The following is a 20,943-nucleotide window of genomic DNA, read 5'->3' on the forward strand; positions in this document are numbered from 1 at the left end:
GCGTTCCATCTAATCGACGACGCTAAATGTCGTTCCAATGTGCCCCGTGTACCCCAGCATGTCTGCGCAATAATTTCCCTCGTGAATTTATATTTGTTTCATTCAATTGTTTACAGCATTTACATTTGATCTTATTGTCGTATACCGATATCTTTTTATCAAATTTCGCGCCCTTATAGTGGAACTATTGCCTCAGTTTGGGAACTTCCTGACTATACCGCGTACAAGTGTCAAAAAGGAGACACTATGTTCGACCGATATTCAGGTCTATCTTCTAAGTTATTTTGAAAAAAATACCTATGCCTAAAAATAAAGATATGTAAAAATACCAAAAATATGCATTATCTCTAATTAACCTGATAATGAAGACAATACAAATTTATATTTGTTAATTTGTTGTATTTTGTATACTTGAGCTTCTGTCTTAAAGGCACACTTTGATATAACATTAATATGTTTGCTGATCTTATAAAATTAAACATTTTCTCTTTTTGGTTTAAATTTGTAACTTGAATAAGACAGATGAAACAATCTACGATCATTTTCTTACGGTTGTTAATATCTGCACAGAAAAAAATATATGTAAAAATACCAAAATTTGCATAATTTCTAATTAACCTAATAATGAAGACAATACAATTTTATATTAGATAAAATAAACTAAATACTTGAGCTTCTTGTCTTAAAGGCACACTTTGATATAACATGATCTTATAAAATTAAACATTTTCTCTTATTGGTTAAAATTCGTAACTTGAATGAGACAGATAGAACAATCTACGATCATTTTCTTACAGTTGTACATATCTGCACAGACGACTTAGTGGAGCAATCAAACTACATCCTTATTGATACAGCAAGTGTTCCAGATTTCCAACAAACGTCATGTGAATGTGTTATATTAACAAATAAACAAGAACTTGGAATAACTTTGATGTTAGAAAATTCCACTGAAGTGTTCAGCATGGAATTTGAAATAAAAGAAACTGTCATAAACAAAATTAAATACAATTATGATACAACGATTAAAAGTGGTACAAAAATTTCATTTTCCACTAATGTAAATCACGAGCGAGATGGGGCGTGTCTCGGTGTTTTTTCAAGTAAGTATTCTTGATACATAAGTATAAAATTAACAGTGTTACTTTATTACAATGCTTTTACAGTTTCGTTTGCTCTGTTCATGTACATTGTTGTCTTAGATAACTATTTAGGGTTTGAAATGTTATATACAATTGGAATCACCTTTAAAATAATGTTATGCTTTTTTATCTGCTTTTGAAGATTAACCCATTCTTAAATACCATAATTCAGGAATTAATTTTTGAAAATAATAATCGTATTTTCAATAATTTGCTGTTTTCTCGTTTCTTAAGAGGATCAATCAAAGTTCAATATTGCTTGTAATAGATCAACATTTAACTCAAACCAAGGAAAGGAAAGCTAGGGAAATGAAAACATAAGTCCGAGTAAGTTAAAACAGTTGACTTATTACACAAGATAATCAAAGGACTGCAAGCTCTGTGGTATTTTCTGATCTTTGTATTCTAAATCATACTGACTATCTATGTATAAGTTTATTTTTATATACTATAATTCATCTTACGCAGCGACTGCGTTTAGATTTTTTACTATTACAGTTTGAGATTGATACATATTGAATTTTGCATGACTAGAGTTGAATAAGAAAATGACTTATGTTCATTTTTTTATGACAGCCACACTTTATCCGTGCATATCGTGGCTACTTCCTTAAAAAAGACACTTCAAAAGAAAAAAATGTTGCCTCGACTAAGATTTGAACCCTAGGCCTCTCACAGCCTAAACGAGCGCGCTACCCCTTTACCACGGTGAGGTTATACGTAAGATGCCTGAATAAAAACAAATACATCCTAATTCTAAATTGAGAATTTCCATTTTGTATTTGTAATCCTTATAAATTTCGAGGTATTTTGTTCACGATAAACCTGTTGTTTAACGCTGATGAAAATAATTTAGCGAAAATCTTCTTGCCAAATCAGTCCGACATAAATATATTCCACGATTTATTTGTGTACTACGCTCTGGAGTATTCGGTAATCGACATCGCTAAAAGTAGCATTTTCATTGATGAAAATGATATTCATCCGCGTAATTTGTGATTGTGTATTTATTGCCAATTCTATATTCTTTTAAACTTTAAATGCGTTGAAATTTGTTGGATACTTGTAACAAAATAAACATATTTCTTTCTTTTACTTCGCTAGTTAGCTGTTTTGATAACTACTTGTTGTTAGGTTTGTCCTGAAAATTCTGTGTCAGAGATTGAATGTCAGCATTGAATTTTCTGATCTGCGATCAGAAAATACAAAAACTGTTTTGTGATTGTCTTTATTTTAACATTTTACAAATTGTTTTCGAGGATATGTAATAAACGTCTAAATCTAGTATCTAAATGATATTTCAGCAATTCACAAAGACATTCTAAAGGTCTGAAGCGTCCATATCTTATCCAGTTTTTAATTATTTTTCTTTCTTTTTTATAAACATGTAAAGTAAGTATTTTAAGTGGCATTATACCCATCAAGTCAAGTGCAAATATGAAGTTCATAGGTAAATGTCACTGTAAATATTTAATTTTATGTTTTATTAGGCAAAAATAATAAAAAATAAACGAGGCTCACGGAAATTTTCTATAATTATCGCTGGGAATATGTCGGTAGCGTTTAATTTAAAAGAAATATGCTAAGGTAGTTTTTGTATATTATCCTGAACATTTTTCAATATCAATCATTGCTCAATTGCTATTATCAAAGTCACGGTTTTGAAACATATTCCTAATTCAGCTGAACTTTACAGGATATATAAAAATGGAATACTTTTAACGATTTGTATAATTTACAAACGAAAAACATTTAATTATTTGTATTTTTCAAATGAATCAATATTTATTTTGGTCTTAAATGATATATGTTTGTGAGTTGCAAGCTAACAATAACATTAACTAATCTTCTATTTTCATATAAACATATTTCGTGAGTTGTCAATTCATTGATAATTATGAAGTAAAATATTTTATCATTTAATAGAGATTTAAAATACAAACTAATTATTTTGAATATGCATAATATAGATTTGATGATTTGATTAATCACATTAAGGGGTGAAGATTGAATACCACTTAAGCCGGTACCAGGGTTCGTGAGAGATGTTGCACTTTTCCATTATATCTAATGAACAGACTTGATGTAATTTTGTTTAGTTTACAGAGTATTATATCATAAAACAATAAATAATTATGAAGACACTCTCATTTAGCGTGAAACTTGACACTAAATATTGTAAAAATACAATTTTTGTAGGGGATAGAACTTATGTCAACTTTTCCTTTACGAAAGCAACGAAAGAAACAACAAGACGATCCGCTCCAGCATCCATATCACATGGAATTGAAACAACCGAGGGTACAACTTTAAAACCTTCTCATTCTACGATGCAAGCTTCAGCGGATAATGTGAAGGGAGACAACCATATTAAGAGTTTGTTTGAAAAATACTTTCGAAGTAAATTTAAGAGTTATTTTTTCATAGTCAATAAATCTGCAAAACAAACCCCTCTTAAGCAGTTAATTGGATGTAATGATTATCGTCGCTTGGGTTCTGTTGGTTTAACTGACTGAATCTGACAGATAATAAAATTGGAAATACTGATGTAGTTAAACATCAAAATCATGAATCTAAATAAGGAAAGTAGGTTATAATAGTATAATTTCTTGTCACTTTTTACCATTTTGTACATACCTAAACAATTGCAAACATACTGACATTACATGGGTATCATATCCCATAGTCAAGTGACATAAACCGTTGCATCACTCGAGAAAGCCATGATATAAATGAGGCTGTCTTTGATATAATTTACATTTCATGTTTTATAAAACACATTTTTCAATATCATTCATTGTCCAATCTATATTTTAAAAGTCACTCTTTCAACAATTTATTTCAACATTTTATGTACGAAAGCAACGGAAAAAACAACAAGACAATCAAGCTCAGCATCTATATCACGTGGAAGTCAAACAACCGAGAGTACAACTTTAAAACCTATTTATTCTACGATGCAAACTTCAAAGGATAACGTGAATGGAGACAACCTTATTATAAGTTTGTTTAAAACTTTACTTTTCAAAGTTAATCTAGAAGTAACCATTTTTCTACTTATTACAGTCAACTCCATTTACAACGAAATCGGTTTTAACGAGATACCGCTTATAGAGTACAGTCTACTGTGTCCCGGCCCTTTTCCTTCTATTCTCCTTTCTTTTTATATCGTTTATAACGAGATCGGTTTTAGCGAGATATCGGTTACAACGTACATATATTTGATGTTTCATGCGATTTTTTTTAGAATTTTAACGAGGTCACTTCATTGGCACTTCGTCGGCATCAGTTTGTCACATTGAGAAAACAATGGTGACCAAAAACAAAGAGTATTTAAGGAAGAAATTGAAATTTCTGAGCAATTAGCACCTTGTTTGTCAGCGCTCCGGGCTAAATCGTCCTTTAGTTGACGAACTGTCATAACAAAACAATTCTACTGATTGATTTGCACAAAGGTAGCGGCTAATTTCTTGCAGTGTTATTCGGTGTTCGTGAGTGACTTTTGAAAACGAAAATGTACTTATTAATAAAAACCCACAATGTTGAACGTATTATTATGTGTTTTCATATGTTTTGTTTAAATTCTATGATAGATAGACATATATTTATATACATGTATGTTTAAATAAAACAAATACTTCTGAGTGCAAAGAGTTAGTCCCATTATGTACTCTTTAAAAAGGATGTTCTCGAAAGCGAAAGTAGAAAAAAATGATGCTCGATGGTGTCGGATTTCACAAATTGTAACGACCCGGTTATAACGAGGAATCATGTGAAGTCCCGACGATCTCGTTGTATCTGGAGTGCACTTTATTTAAATATTGTGAAACATAAAAATCTTTATTTACAATTTAAATAGATTAAACTATGAGCATTTACACTTGCAGTTCCTGCAATATTTGAATTTTGTTCAAAACACGCATTCTTAGTTTGAATAAAATTACCTTTATCTGTTTAAACTTCCAGTTCCTTCAGTGATAGCAGTTTGCGGACTTCTATTAGGAATTGTTATTGCTGTTGTATGCGTTATTTTCTACAAAAGGTAACGTTGACCTACACTCGTACATTTACCAAAATGTGTTGAATTCTTAAATATTTTATGATAAGTTTAACATTGGCATATGGTTGAAACGTTAAAATTTATATCTTATCTTTTTTAATTAAACTAAACGGTCATAATGGCGTGAATGCAGGTTTGTGTACAAACCCTAATGAATAACGTGAATGTATTCGTACTTTATAATAATGCAAAACTATTTTATCAATAAGCTAATTTTATTGATTTGTAAACACAAATTCTGTTTTTTGTAGGAGAAAGAAAGGAAAGCGAAGAAATGCCACTACAGTAAGCTCCACAAACGCACCCGTAGAGAGTGACTATTATATGACTGAAAATGCGATGTACAATATGGGTCAGCTATGCACGCGAGAAACAATCAATGAAAACGAACACAACAATGTTGACCATTATGACGGAGCATCCCCAGGCCATTATGATTGTATTCAAGAATCAACTGACAGAAACCAGTCCTCTGAAAACTCACCAAGCCATGCTGTGTCAAACGAGTATTCAACATGTCTAAAAGTAGCCAAAAGAAGTGATGTTGGCTCAAACAATAAACGGTCGATTATCGATAAAGAAAGGCAACCACAATTTTCAGGAATGAATGGAGACGATTACACAGTATATGACAGGACAGTGTCAACCGTTCCTCCGCAGGCAGTCGGAGATAATGATTATCATCGTTTGGGCTCTCTTGCTTTGACTGGATTGAATTTGACATATGACAGAATTGGGAATACTGGCGTAGTTAGACATTAAACATTGTAATTTATTTTGAGAAATATGGATAATAATCTTATCTTGACAATATTGATCATTCTGTTCATACCTGAAAAACAGTAAACATTATTATATTAATATCATATCTCATAGTCAAATAACGTCATCCAGTACGTTAGCCGAGATGGCCATCAAGGGTGAACACATTGTTCTATTGTTACCCTCTGACGTCAATAAGATATAATATTATCATTTTCAATCACAACAACACATTGCAACGGCATATAATAATAAATATGAATAAATAACATAACATATATCATTTGTATGCAAAAGCATGATATCAGTAATCTGAAATTTCATATCAACCGTGTATTCAAGTCGCCTCTTTCTGGATAACCGTTAAATGATTTTTATAGTAAACAGGGCTCAAAAGTAGATATCACGAATACAATTGGTTTTCAAGACATCACTGACGATTACATGATAAAATATAATTCTGATTTACCTTAAAGTAAAGCTATAAAGTACTATGTGCTAAATGTAAAGATATATACAAGAAATACCAACAATATCTCAAACATATAATCACCAAAGTCGTATTTTCAATAAACAAAGTTTCGTTTTCTTTTCATAACATGCCTCTTGAAACAAACGTACATTAATAAAGAAAGAATTATATTACCTTAATATTAAGCTTTTAGAGTGCACCAGATAAAACGTTCAAAAAAGAAAGTTCCTGAGTAGAAAAGTCAAGTTTGATATATTTTCATGCATTGATAAACAGTTACTTATGTATATAGATTGGGAAAAAAGTGTGTTATATATCAAGAAATAATACAAATAATAGGAACAAAATAATAAAGTTTTTTTCCATAATTTACTATAGTTGTTCTATTAATGTTCCACCACATTTATGTAGTATATAGTGTCAATCTAATCATTGATAACGAAATTTCATTTGTCATTTATCTTCTATTTCACTCATAGTTTGCTTGACTGCTTCCTATAATTAATGGCTTTAGTTTGATGACTCATATGGGTCGTGTTTAATTTGTAAGGGTATGTAGACATGTGTTTGTGTTCCTTTGGAAGTGTCAAATCTCAAGGTATTTGCTAGCGTCCTCTCACAAAAATAATATAAATAAGAACAAAAACAATTTATAAACAATACATGAATTGTTTTGATGTAAATAGTGCCCTACTCTTTTTGTAAGAAGGCAAGTGGCTACCTGGAATGACACATTCTTATGTATAAGTATGAATCTCAGTAATTATTTAACTAAACATTCATCACCTTGTGACATTCCTTACATCAGAATAACTGTCAGCTCATAAAAGACTGTAAACCTTTAAAATATGTGATTGCTAGACACCGTACACATTCTACAGACCCCTTACATTAAAACAATATACACCGTTCACTTAAATTTGTTTTTCTTGCTAGACTGTACACAAGGCAAGACTCAAATACAAGTAGAGGGGGTCTATATTTTGTATTAAAGACGGAATTTGATACAGAAAATGCGTTTTGGGCTTGTTTTTGTGGTGAATATCAACATCGTACGCAAACATCAACAAATACGCTACAATTTATCGCCAATTTAACAGAAAGTATTCAATTTGCAGAAAAAGCAAATAATGCTATAAAATCAGACACATTCAGCTTCACAAAATTGTTCAGTTTGAAAAAAAGATAAAGTTATAAGTTAAATAAGATGAAACATTACCTTGTGTGAACTCGACGTTCGTTTTCGAGGTTTTGAGGGACTATTTCCGGTGAACGCTGTACATAAGTGAGATATGTACATTGAATTATATGCTCACAAGTCGTGATTATGTGGAGAAAGGGGACCGGGAAATGGACTAAAGCATTGAGGTAAAGACAACCAAGACCAATGTTAATATCTTTGTGCTTCAAGTACTACATAGCACTGTTGTTCAAAGTTACATGTAAACTTTATTATTCAATGTACAGTGTATGTAACTTATATTCGAGCTCAATGTCAGTATCTTGTGATGTGTATTGTTTTTGTTTTCTAACACAGGTTTCACTAATTCAGCGAACTTCTCAATCAGCCCTTGTATACAGTAAATTCATTCTTTAAATAGGTTAAATATAAAATATCATATCTATTTTTAATAGATCCTCGATAAATCTTCCGGTTAAGTCTACAATGAAACAATGCAACTAAGAACAATAAATATTATTTCCTTTTAACGTGAAATGTATAAGGACAATACTTTCTTTTTATAACAATTCGAATTTATACATATATAAAGAATCATTTTTTATTTTATTTTACTTCAGTTAAGAGGATAAACTTCGGAATGGGAATTTACTGTTTCATGTGCCTTCTATGGTTTATCAGAGGTATCTACACATCTATTGTATTTTAAACAGTATGATTTAAATCTGTAAATGACTTTTTGTCCCATTATATACCATGTATGCTTATTTCATATTATTTACATAAAAGAATTGTTTTTTATAGCTTGGAATGATCCAGTAAAGAGAGAAATTAGTTTAAGCCTATAGCTTTGGTAATTCAATTTTAAATAAGTCATCTTAAAAATATATTTTTGCTTAAATTTGATATTTCAAAATATCGATAATTGCTACACATTTCCTAATTAATATGTAATTTGTAAATAAACATGTGTTAAATTCACATAGAGAAGATATGTCGCGTTTATAACTCTAAAAACTATAAGTAATCAACACAATATGAATACATACAGGTAGTTCATTACAAAATACTTTTTTTCAGTAAGTACCACCTTAGCTTGACTTGTTAAAAGGACTGCTGTATCCCAGCGTTCTTTTGTTCAAATTTGACATATTCATGTTTTTTCTATATTTCATTGATTTCTGTAATAAACAATTTTATTCACATATTGGCATAGTATATTTTAAATTGTATGATATTATACACAAATATATACATATGTAATATATATTTCCAATCAAAGTCATAAACGGCAATAGCTTGACGCTGTGTGTAATGATACGGTTTAATAGCAGGGTGAATGTGATTATGTTGATTCTCAAACACTCCACTATTAGGTCCTCTAAAATCTTGATTCTGTTCTAAATGTTTGATATAATAAGGCAAATATTTTTTTCAGGTACTCAGTGTAAATCATTTTGTGGACCCAGAACACAACCTAGTACGTATAGTTTAGTAAATGTAAGACTTTAAAAAACTAGCTATTTTCCATCTCAGCGGGCATAAAATACAGACAATCGTTATCATTTAATTTTATACAAAATCAGTATGAAGTAAACTACATTTCCGGTAAAAGGAATTGAAATGCTTCTCTACTTTCTGAACGGTTTCAATAGTTTATAATGTAAAGGAAATTAAAAATGTTCCTTTAATAAGTCATTGATTTTTATCTCAATTGTTCAAATTAGATTTGTATTATTGTTGACCTAATCTGGCACGCATTTGATCTTTTGAACATTGATTTAATAAAATGGCAGAATATTGATGCATTGAAATGGTTTTGACGTGGTTTTCATATATTCCCAGAAGTCCTGGTGTATGTTGGTTTACATAGATTAATTGAGAAAATGAATCTATGTATGTAGCCTACGTTTTAATATTCGAAATATAACTGTCTACTGGAGGTCTTCTCAAGTTATATGGAGCTGCCCAGGTTTGACCCAGTCACTGACTTCATGACCCTCTAATTTATTTACAATTTTAACTGATTAAAATCAATAAATTCATGTTCATTATTTTAATAAAATGCTTTGTCGTTATAATGAGGAAATCTCGGAAGTCTTAATATTTGAAAGATTCAATAAAGTGTTCTTCCCGAGAGTTCATATTATAAATGTTACGAAGTCAGGTTTTTATTTTTGGTTATGTACTATGGACACACAGGAAGTTAAAAAATATAAAATAAGAATGGCTATATTTTTTAATATGATTAAAAAGAATCATGAAAATATATATGTCTATTCATAATGAATATTTGAAAATGAGAAATGCTGACAGGCATAGTCAAAAAGTTCTTTAACAGGGTCGATGATACTTTACATGGTCTTTTGCATTTATGATTACCCGAGCGTTACCTATCCGTAAAGATATTTACCTTTGTAACATCGAAAACCTGAGATATGGGATACTTTGAAAATAGCCTTTTTCAGTTTCACATTTTCTTAATCAAACTTTTTAACTTTATTTAAAGGTTTATAAAACATTTCTTAAGGTACAGCGTTTTACACTTAAAAACGCGCACGGGGCACTTTGAACAATGCTAAGTTAACTGATTTTGTTAAAAAGTTCATGACACACTCAGACACGTTGTTACTCTAAATCATGCAGACACTTCAATCAAGTGTTTACGAACGATTTGTTTTCGATGACTTAAAATGTTTTCGGATGGTGTTAGGGATGATCGTGAACAGGCATAAGTGGAACATGGGTTTGTAATAAAACGACGTGATTTAAGAGATCGACGACAAGTAGAGGATATTGCTGACAGTCTTGATTTCATGAGGCTATAGGAGAAGGTCGGCGAGATAGTTCTAGCGGGCCTTATCATGCATTCACGCACGCAGGCACGTGCACGCACGCACGCACACACACACACACACACACACACACACACACACACACACACACAAACTGTGATCAATATAATGGCCCCTTAGGCAAAGGCAAGTCGTCAATGTTTATGGGTTGATAACACAAGTCGTCTCGATCACCTCAGAAAGCAAGGGCTACAAAATCATCCTTAGTAGAAAGTTTCAAATATTTGCACTAAGCGTAATGTCATCATATCGACGACGTTAGATGACGTTTAAATGTGCCCCGTTTACCCGACAATGTATGCGCAATAATTAGCCTCGTGAATTTATATTTGTTTCATTCAATTGTTTACAGCATTTACATTTGATCTTATTGTCGTATCTTTTGGTCAAATTTCGCGCCGTTATAGTGGAACTATTGCTTCAGTTTGGGAACTTTCTGACTATACCGCGTACAACAGGAGATACTATGTTCAACCGATTTTCAGGTCTATCTTCTAAGTTATTTTATAAAAATACCTATACCTAAAACAAAGCTATGTAAAAATACCAAAATTATGCATTATCTCTTATGAACCTGATAATGCAGACAATACAAATTTATATTTGATGAAACAAACTGTATACTTGAGCTTCTTGTCTTAAATGCACACTTTTATATAACATTAAAATGTTTTTATCTAATAAAATAAAATAATTTCTCTATTTTGTTTCAGTTTGTAACTTGAATAAATAAGATAAAACAATATACGATCATTTTCTTACAGTTGTTAATATCTGCACAGACCATTTAGTGGGGCCATCCGACTACATCCTTATTGATACAGCAAGAATTCCAGATTTCCAACACATGTCATGTGAATATGTTATTTTTACAAATAAACAAGAACTTGGAATAACTTTGATGTTAGAAAATTTCACTCAAGCGTTCAACATGGAATTTGAAATAAACGAAACTGTCATAAACAAAATTAAACGCCACAATTATGATACAAGGATTAAAAGTGGTACAAAAATTTCATTTTCAACTCATGAAAACCACAATTTCGACGGGGCGTGTCTCGGTGTTTATTCAAGTCAGTTTTCGTCATACATAAGTACAAAGTTAACAGTGTTACTTTATTATAATGCTTTTACAGTTTTGTTGGCTTTGTTCATGTACATTGTATATCTTTGATAATAATTAAGGGTTTGAAATGTTAAATACAATAGGAATCAGCTTTAAAATTATGTTATGATTATTTTATTTGCTTTCGAAAATTACCATATTTATAAAAATACCATACTTCAGGAATTAAATTTTGATAATAATGAATTTGCTGTGACCTCGTTTCTTTAGCGGATCAAGCAAAGTTCGATATTGCTTGTAATAGATCAACTACTAGCTCAAACACAGAAAAAGAAAGCGGAGGAAATGAAAACACAAGTCCAGGTTAGTTGAAATAATTGATTTATTAGAAAAGCTAAAAACTGTTTGTGATTGTCTTTATTTAAACATTTTACATATTGTCTTCGAGGATATTAGTAAATTTCTAAATAAAGTATCTAAATAATATTTCAGTGATTCACAAAGACAGTCGAATGTCTAAAGCGTCAATTTTTTCCTATCAAGTTTTAAAACTGTTTTCGTTTTCACAAACATGTAAAGTTAGTCTTTTAAGTGACATGCCAAATCAAGTCCAGTGTAAATGGGTGGTGCATGAATAAATCTGAAAATAACTTTAAATGTTTAATTTTATATTTTAATAGGCAAAAAATGATAACGAATAAACGATGCTCACGGAAATTGTCTATAATTATCGCTCACAATATATCGGTAGCGGTTTATTATAAAAAAAGGCTATAGTACATTTTGTATTTTATCCTGAACATTTTTTAATATTAACCATTGTTCAATCCCTATTATTAAAGTCATGGTTTTGAAACATATTTACTTATTCAGCTGAACTTTACAGAATTTATACAACTGGAATACTTTAAATCATTTGTATAATTAACAAATGAAACACATTTTATTATTTGTATTTTTCAAATAAATCGATATTTCTTTTGGTCTAAAATGATATATGTTTGTGAATTACAAGATAACTAATCTTCTATTCATATAAATATATTTCGTGAGTTGTCAATTAATAGATATTTAAGAAGTAAAATATTTTATTTATTTAGCAGCAATTTAAAACAAAAATGATTATTTTGAATGTGCTTGATATAGATTTGATGGTTTGATTCATAACATTAAGGGGTGAATATTGAACACCGCTCAAGCCGGTACCAGGGGTCGTGAGAGATGTTGAACTTTTCCATTATAACTAATTAACAGACTTGATATAATTTTGTTTAGTTTACAAAGTACTACATTATAAAACAATAGATATGTAATAAAATAATTAAGGAGACACTATCTTTTAGCGTGAAACTGGACACTTAATATTGTAAAATTACATTTTGAACTTATTTCAACATTTCAGTTACGAAAGCAACGAAAGAAACAACAAGACAATCCACCACTCCAGCATCCATATCACATGGAATTGAAACAACCGAGTGTACAACTTTTAAACCTACTCATTCTACGATGCAAGCTTCAACGGATAAAGTGGACGGAGACAACCATATTAAAAGTTTGTTTAAAAAATACTTTCGGAGCTGATTTAAGAGTTTTTTTTCCTAGTCAATAAATCTGCAAAACAAACCCTTCTTTAGCAGTCAATCGGATGCAATGATTATCGTCGCTTGGGTTCTGTTGGTTTAACTGACTGAATCTGACAGATGATAAAATTGGAAATACTGGTGTAGTTAAACATCAAATTCATGAATCTAAATGCGGAAAGTATGTAATAATAGAATAATTTCTTGTCAATTTTGTTCATTCTGTTCCACGTGATGCTGAGCTCGATACCTTAACAATTGCAAACATATTGACATTACATGGGTATCATATCCCATAGTCAAGTGACATGAACCGATGCGTCACTCGAGATAGATCATCATATAAATGAGGCAGTCTTTAATATAACTAACATAGTTTTTTGTTATATGAAAAAAAAATTCAATATAATTCATTGTCCAATCTCTATTTTAAAAGTCACTCCTTTGAGAATTTATTTCAAACATTTCATGTACGAAAGCAACGGAAGAAACAACAAGACAGTCAAGCTCAGCATCACGTGGAAGTCAAACAACCGAGAATACAACTTTAAAACCTACACATTCTACGATGCAACCTACAGAGGATAACATGAACGGAGACAACCCTATTATCAGTTTGTTTAAAACTTTACTTTAAAAGATTTATCTAGAAACATTTTTCTACTTATTACAGTCTACTCAACTTACAACGAGATCGGTTTTAACGAGATACCGCTTATAGAGTACAGTCTACTGTGTCCCGGCCTTTTTCCTTTTCTATTTTCCTTTCTTTTTATATCGTTTATAACGAGATCGGTTTTAGCGAGATATCGGTTACAACGTTCATATATTTGATGTGCCATGCGTATTTTTTAGAATTATAACGAGCACTTCGTCGGCATCAGTTTGTCACCTTGAGAAAAACAATGGTGATCAAAAACAAAGAGTAATAAGGGAAGAAATTGAAATTACTGAGCAATAAGCGCCTTGTTTGTCAGCGCTCCGGGCTAAATCGTCCTTTAGGTGACGAAATGTCATAACAAAACAATTCTACTGAATGATTAGCACAAAGGAAGCGGCTTATTTCTTGCAGTGTTATTCGGTGTTCGTGAGTGAATTTCGAACTTTAAAATGTACTTATTAATAAAAACCCACGTGGTTGAACGTAGTATTATGTGTTTTCATATGTTTTGTTTAAATTCTATGATAGCTTAATATATTTATAAACATGTATATTTAAATAAAACAAATACTTCTGAGTGCAAAGACTTATCTCCCATTATGTACTCTTTTAGGGATGTTCTCGAAAACGAAAGTAGAAATAAATGATGCTCGATGGTGTCGGATTTCACAATTTGTAACGACCCGGTTATAACGAGGAATCATGTGAAGTCCCGACGATCTCGTTGTATCTGGAATGCACTTTATTTAAATATTGTGAAACACAAAATACTTTATTTACAATTCAAATATATTCAACTATGAGCATTTACACTTCAAGTTCCTGCAATATTTAAATTTTGTTTAAAACACGTATTCTTAGTTTGAATACAATTACCTTTATCTGTTTAAACTTCCAGTTCCTTCAGTGATAGCAGCTAGCGGACTTCTATTTGCAATTGTTATTGCTGTAGTATGCGTTATCTTCTACATAAGGTAAAGTTAACCTACACTCGTACACTTAAAATGTGTTGAATTCTTAAATATTTTATGATAAGTTTAACATTTGCATATGATTGAAACGTTAAAATTTATATATTATTTTTTTTTAATGAAACTAAACGGTCATAATGGCGTGAATGCAGGTTTGTGTACGTGAATGTATTCGTACTTTATAATAATGCAAAACTATTTTATCAATGAGCTAATTTTATTGATTTGTAAACACATATTCTGTTTTTTTTGTAGGAGAAAAGAAAGGAAAAAGAAAAAAATGCCACTACAGTAAGCTCCACAAACGCACCTGTAGAGGGTGACACAAACGCACCTGTAGAGGATGACTATTATATGACTGAAAATGCGATGTACAATATGGCCCAGATATGCACGAGAGAAACAATCAATGAAAACGAACACAACAATGTTGACCATAATGATGGAGTATCCCCAGGTCATTATGATTGTATTCAAGAATTAACTGATAGATACCAATCTTCTGAAAGCTCACTAAGCCATGCTGTGTCAAACGAGTATTCAATATGTATAAGAGTAGTCAAAAGAAGAGATGTTGGCTCAAACAATAAACGGTCGATTATTGATAAAGAACAGCAACCACAATTTTTTTAAGAATGAATGGAGAAGATGACACAGTATATGACAGTACAATGTCAACGTTTCCTCAGCAGGCAGTCGGAGATAATGATTATCATCATTTGGGCTCTGTTGGTTTGACTGGACTGAATTTGACATATGACAGAATTGGAAATACTGGCGTAGTTAGATATTAAACATTGCAATTCTTTTGAGGAATACGGATAATAATCTTTTCTCGTCAATATTGATCATTCTGTTCATACCTGAAAAACAGTTAATATTCTATAAATATCATACATCATAGTCAAGTGACCTCATCCAGTACGTTAGCCGAGATGGCCATCAAGGGTGAAGTTCTATTTCTACCCTCTGACGTCATATAAGGTTATATTGTAAATAAATCATTGAAGGTATTATATTATCATTTTCAGTCACAACAACAGGTATCAAGTTATCAACGGCATATGATAGTGAATATAGTGAATAAATAACATAACATGTATCATTTGTATGTAAAAGCACGATGTCAGCGATCTAAAATTTCGTATCAACCATGTATTGAAATCACCTCTCAATAACCGTAAAATGATTTGTGTAGTCAATACGGTTCAAACGTAGATATCATTGTGAAGACAACAGGTTTTCAAGACATCACTGAAGATTACATGATAAAGCATAATTCGTATTTATCTGAAAATAATGAGATAAAGAACTACTCTATGTGCTAATTAAAAGATAAATACAAAATATTTCAACAGCACCTCAGACACCTATCATTGAAATCATATTTCCAATATACAAACGTTTAGATTCATAACATTAAGGGGTGAATATTGAACACCGCTCAAGCCGGTACCAGGGGTCGTGAGAGATGTTGAACTTTTCCATTATAACTAATTAACAGACTTGATATAATTTTGTTTAGTTTACAAAGTACTACATTATAAAACAATAGATATGTAATAAAATAATTAAGGAGACACTATCTTTTAGCGTGAAACTGGACACTTAATATTGTAAAATTACATTTTGAACTTATTTCAACATTTCATTTACGGAAGCAACGACAGAAACAAGACAATCCACTCCAGCATCCATATCACATGGAATTGAAACAACCGAGCGTACAACTTTAAAACCTACTCATTCTAGGATGCAAGCTTCGATGGATAATGTGGACGGAGACAACCATATAAAAAGTGTGTCTAAATATACTTTCGAAGTAAATTTTAGAGTTATTTTTTTCCTAGTCAATAAATCTGCAAACAAACCCTTCCTTAGCAGTCAATCGAATGTAATGATTATCGTCTCTTGGGTTCTGTTGGTTTAACAGGACTGAATCTGAAAGATGATAAAGTTGGAAATACTGGTGTAGTTAAACATCAAAATCATAAAATCAATCTAAATGCGTAAAGTAGGTAATAATAGAATAATTTCTTGTCAATTTTGTTCATTCTGTTCCACGTGATGCTGAGCTCGATACCTAAACAATTGCAAACATATTGACATTACATGGGTATCATAACCCATAGTCAAGTGACATAAACCGATGCGTCACTCGAGATAGCCATCATATAAATGAGGCAGTCTTTAATATAACTAACATAGCTTTTTGTTTTATAAAAAACATTTTCCAAGATCATTTATTGTCCAATCTATATTTTAAAAGTCACTCCTTTGAGAATTGTTTTCAAACATTTCATGTACGAAAGCAGCGGAAGAAACAACAAGACAATCAAGCTCAGCATCTATATCACGTGGAAGTCAAACAACCGAAAGTACAACTTTAAAACCTATTTATTCTACGATGCAACCTTCAACGGATAACGTGAACGGAGACAACCCTATTATCAGTTTGTTTAAAACTTTACTTTTGAAGTTAATCTAGAAACATTTTTCTACTTATAACAGTCTACTCCAGTTACAACGAGATCGGTTTTAACGAGATACCGCTTATAGAGTACAGTCTACTGTGTCCCGGCCTTTTTCCTTTTCTATTTTCCTTTCTTTTTATATCGTTTATAACGAGATCGGTTTTAGCGAGATATCGGTTACAACGTTCATATATTTGATGTGCCATGCGTATTTTTTAGAATTATAACGAGCACTTCGTCGGCATCAGTTTGTCACCTTGAGAAAAACAATGGTGATCAAAAACAAAGAGTAATAAGGGAAGAAATTGAAATTACTGAGCAATAAGCGCCTTGTTTGTCAGCGCTCCGGGCTAAATCGTCCTTTAGGTGACGAAATGTCATAACAAAACAATTCTACTGAATGATTAGCACAAAGGAAGCGGCTTATTTCTTGCAGTGTTATTCGGTGTTCGTGAGTGAATTTCGAACTTTAAAATGTACTTATTAATAAAAAACCCCACGTGGTTGAACGTAGTATTATGTGTTTTCATATGTTTTGTTTAAATTCTATGATAGCTTAATATATTTATAAACATGTATATTTAAATAAAACAAATACTTCTGAGTGCAAAGACTTATCTCCCATTATGTACTCTTTTAGGGATGTTCTCGAAAACGAAAGTAGAAATAAATGATGCTCGATGGTGTCGGATTTCACAATTTGTAACGACCCGGTTATAACGAGGAATCATGTGAAGTCCCGACGATCTCGTTGTATCTGGAATGCACTTTATTTAAATATTGTGAAACACAAAATACTTTATTTACAATTCAAATATATTCAACTATGAGCATTTACACTTCAAGTTCCTGCAATATTTAAATTTTGTTTAAAACACGTATTCTTAGTTTGAATACAATTACCTTTATCTGTTTAAACTTCCAGTTCCTTCAGTGATAGCAGCTAGCGGACTTCTATTTGCAATTGTTATTGCTGTAGTATGCGTTATCTTCTACATAAGGTAAAGTTAACCTACACTCGTACACTTAAAATGTGTTGAATTCTTAAATATTTTATGATAAGTTTAACATTTGCATATGATTGAAACGTTAAAATTTATATATTATTTTTTTTTAATGAAACTAAACGGTCATAATGGCGTGAATGCAGGTTTGTGTACGTGAATGTATTCGTACTTTATAATAATGCAAAACTATTTTATCAATGAGCTAATTTTATTGATTTGTAAACACATATTCTGTTTTTTTTGTAGGAGAAAGAAAGGAAAAAGAAAAAATGCCACTACAGTAAGCTCCACAAACGCACCTGTAGAGGGTGACACAAACGCACCTGTAGAGGATGACTATTATATGACTGAAAATGCGATGTACAATATGGGCCAGATATGCACGAGATAAACAATCAATGAAAACGAACACAACAATGTTGACCATAATGACGGAGTATCCCCATGCCATTATGATTGTATTCAAGAATCAACTGACAGAAACCAGTCTTCTGAAAACTCACCAAGCCATGCTGTGTCAAACGAGTATTCAACATGTGTAAAAGTAGCCAAAAGAAGTGATGGTGGCTCAAACAATAAACTGTCAATTATTAATAAAGAAGAGCAATCACAATTTTCAAAAATGAATGGAGAACATGACACAGTATATGACAGTACAATGTCAACTTTTCCTCAGCAGGCAGCCGGAGATAATGATTATCATCATTTGGGCTCTGTTGGTTTGACTGGACTGAATTTGACATATGACAGGATTGGAAATACTGGCGTAGTTAGACATTAAACATTATATTTTATGAGGACTATGCATATGGATAATCCTCTTTTCTCGTCAATATTGATCATTCTGTTCATACCTGAAAAACAGTTAATATTCTATAAATATCATACATCATAGTCAAGTGACCTCATCCAGTACGTTAGCCGAGATGGCCATCAAGGGTGAAGTTCTATTTCTACCCTCTGACGTCATATAAGGTTATATTGTAAATAAATCATTGAAGGTATTATATTATCATTTTCAGTCACAACAACAGGTATCAAGTTATCAACGGCATATGATAGTGAATATAGTGAATAAATAACATAACATGTATCATTTGTATGTAAAAGCACGATGTCAGCGATCTAAAATTTCGTATCAACCATGTATTGAAATCACCTCTCAATAACCGTAAAATGATTTGTGTAGTCAATACGGTTCAAACGTAGATATCATTGTGAAGACAACAGGTTTTCAAGACATCACTGAAGATTACATGATAAAGCATAATTCGTATTTATCTGAAAATAATGAGATAAAGAACTACTCTATGTGCTAATTAAAAGATAAATACAAAATATTTCAACAGCACCTCAGACACCTATCATTGAAATCATATTTCCAATATACAAACGTTTAGTTTTTAAACCACAGATACATTATCAGGGAATTTACATTTAAGCTTTCAGAATGCACCTGAGGAAACGTTTATTAAAAGAAAAAGATCTTGAGCAGAAAAGTTATGTTTGATACATTTTATGTATTGATACCAAGTTATGTAGATTTGACAAAATATGTTTCGTCTTGTATATTAAGTCATACAAATAATAAGAATGGAAAATAAAGGTTTTTTCATCTTTTACCATTGTAGTTGTTCTAATTTTCTGCCACATTGATGAAGATCACATTTATATTTTCTATCTAGTCCGTGATAATGACGGTGTGAATTTATTTTTTAATTTTATGATTTTTCTTATATGGTGGCTGATTTGAAACGCTAACGGGGCGTTGTCGGACTTTCGTCTTGTCATCTTGTCGCTAATGATATACGCCAAACGGCGCTTTGTCGTGTGGCGTGTTGTCTCGATGTCACACTGTCGCTCGGTTCAAATCGATGGATTGGCTTATAAGCTAAGCGACAGGGCGACATCGCGACAACGCGCCGGACAACAACGCGCCGTTTGGCTTGCTTGGCTAGAAAAAAGATGACAATGCGACAATGCGCCGTTTGTCGCTTTGTCGTGTTGTCGCTAGCGACAAGACGAAAAGGCGATAACGATTTGGGTTGTGTTGTCGCTAACGACAACGCAACGTGCAATGTACCAAATCAGCCACCATAATCTTCTATATTATACAAATATATGTGTCTTTTTGCATTGATATTGATTGTTTACCACTGAGGTAAAATTTCAGCATTCCTATAACAACATGTCATAAGTCATAAACACCAGATGGGATGGAATTTACTCCTTATTCGGAGATAATTAATCTAGAGCAGGTAACCTATTTACCTTTTGTAGTAGATAATGGGATAATAGTTATATTGATTATGTCTAAATGATATCTTAGTATTTAATAGAGAAGCATTTTGAAAAACAAAAATAAAACTAGATATAAGTTTATACAGAATCTCATAACATATCATGTCCATCCTACCACGGAATTGTTGTGTTTTTCCGATTCCTGTTTATTTTTTATGGAGTTTTTTATTTCGGTTGTGGACAAAACTTCAAGCTAATTAACTTACTGATCCGTTCCTTGAAGCAACCGGTATTTATCAATAAGTGTTAAAATTTGTTTTGCTCAAGGAAACAACCGCCTGCACCTCAAAGGGTTTGAATCCACTCGGCAATTATTAGATAACTTGACCGACTTAACCACTCGGTCACTTTGTAACTTATTACCGGGGATTTGCTTGAATGTTTTAACACCTTTCGATATATCTATACA

At 31.7% G+C, this 20,943-nt stretch overlaps 2 protein-coding genes across 3 annotated transcripts; both read left to right on the forward strand.

The window, feature by feature from the left end:
• The first annotated feature begins 803 nt into the window (after positions 1 to 803).
• On the forward strand, positions 804 to 6,795 carry LOC132728797 (uncharacterized). 2 transcript variants are annotated; one of them, XM_060714468.1, is made up of 6 exons: positions 804 to 1,103; positions 1,377 to 1,469; positions 3,342 to 3,542; positions 4,005 to 4,145; positions 5,109 to 5,184; positions 5,454 to 6,795. In XM_060714468.1, exons 3-6 carry the CDS (start codon positions 3,473 to 3,475, stop codon positions 5,962 to 5,964), a joined length of 798 nt encoding a protein of 265 aa, XP_060570451.1. In that variant the 5' UTR covers positions 804 to 1,103; positions 1,377 to 1,469; positions 3,342 to 3,472; the 3' UTR covers positions 5,965 to 6,795. The 2 variants fall into 2 exon arrangements, with proteins under 2 accessions (XP_060570451.1, XP_060570450.1); XM_060714467.1 differs by lacking the exons at positions 804 to 1,103; positions 1,377 to 1,469 and having other exon boundaries at positions 3,131 to 3,542.
• Positions 6,796 to 11,241: 4,446 nt separating this feature from the next.
• LOC132728794 (uncharacterized) lies at positions 11,242 to 16,748 on the forward strand. The gene is made up of 3 exons (XM_060714466.1): positions 11,242 to 11,544; positions 11,808 to 11,900; positions 16,414 to 16,748. Exons 1-3 carry the CDS (start codon positions 11,319 to 11,321, stop codon positions 16,680 to 16,682), a joined length of 588 nt encoding a protein of 195 aa, XP_060570449.1. The 5' UTR covers positions 11,242 to 11,318; the 3' UTR covers positions 16,683 to 16,748.
• The last annotated feature ends 4,195 nt before the right edge of the window (positions 16,749 to 20,943 follow it).

This window comes from Ruditapes philippinarum, unplaced genomic scaffold (assembly GCF_026571515.1).
Source record: "Ruditapes philippinarum isolate M1 unplaced genomic scaffold, ASM2657151v2 ctg8832_1_1_1_1, whole genome shotgun sequence".
NCBI classification, from domain to species: Eukaryota; Metazoa; Mollusca; class Bivalvia; order Venerida; family Veneridae; genus Ruditapes; species Ruditapes philippinarum.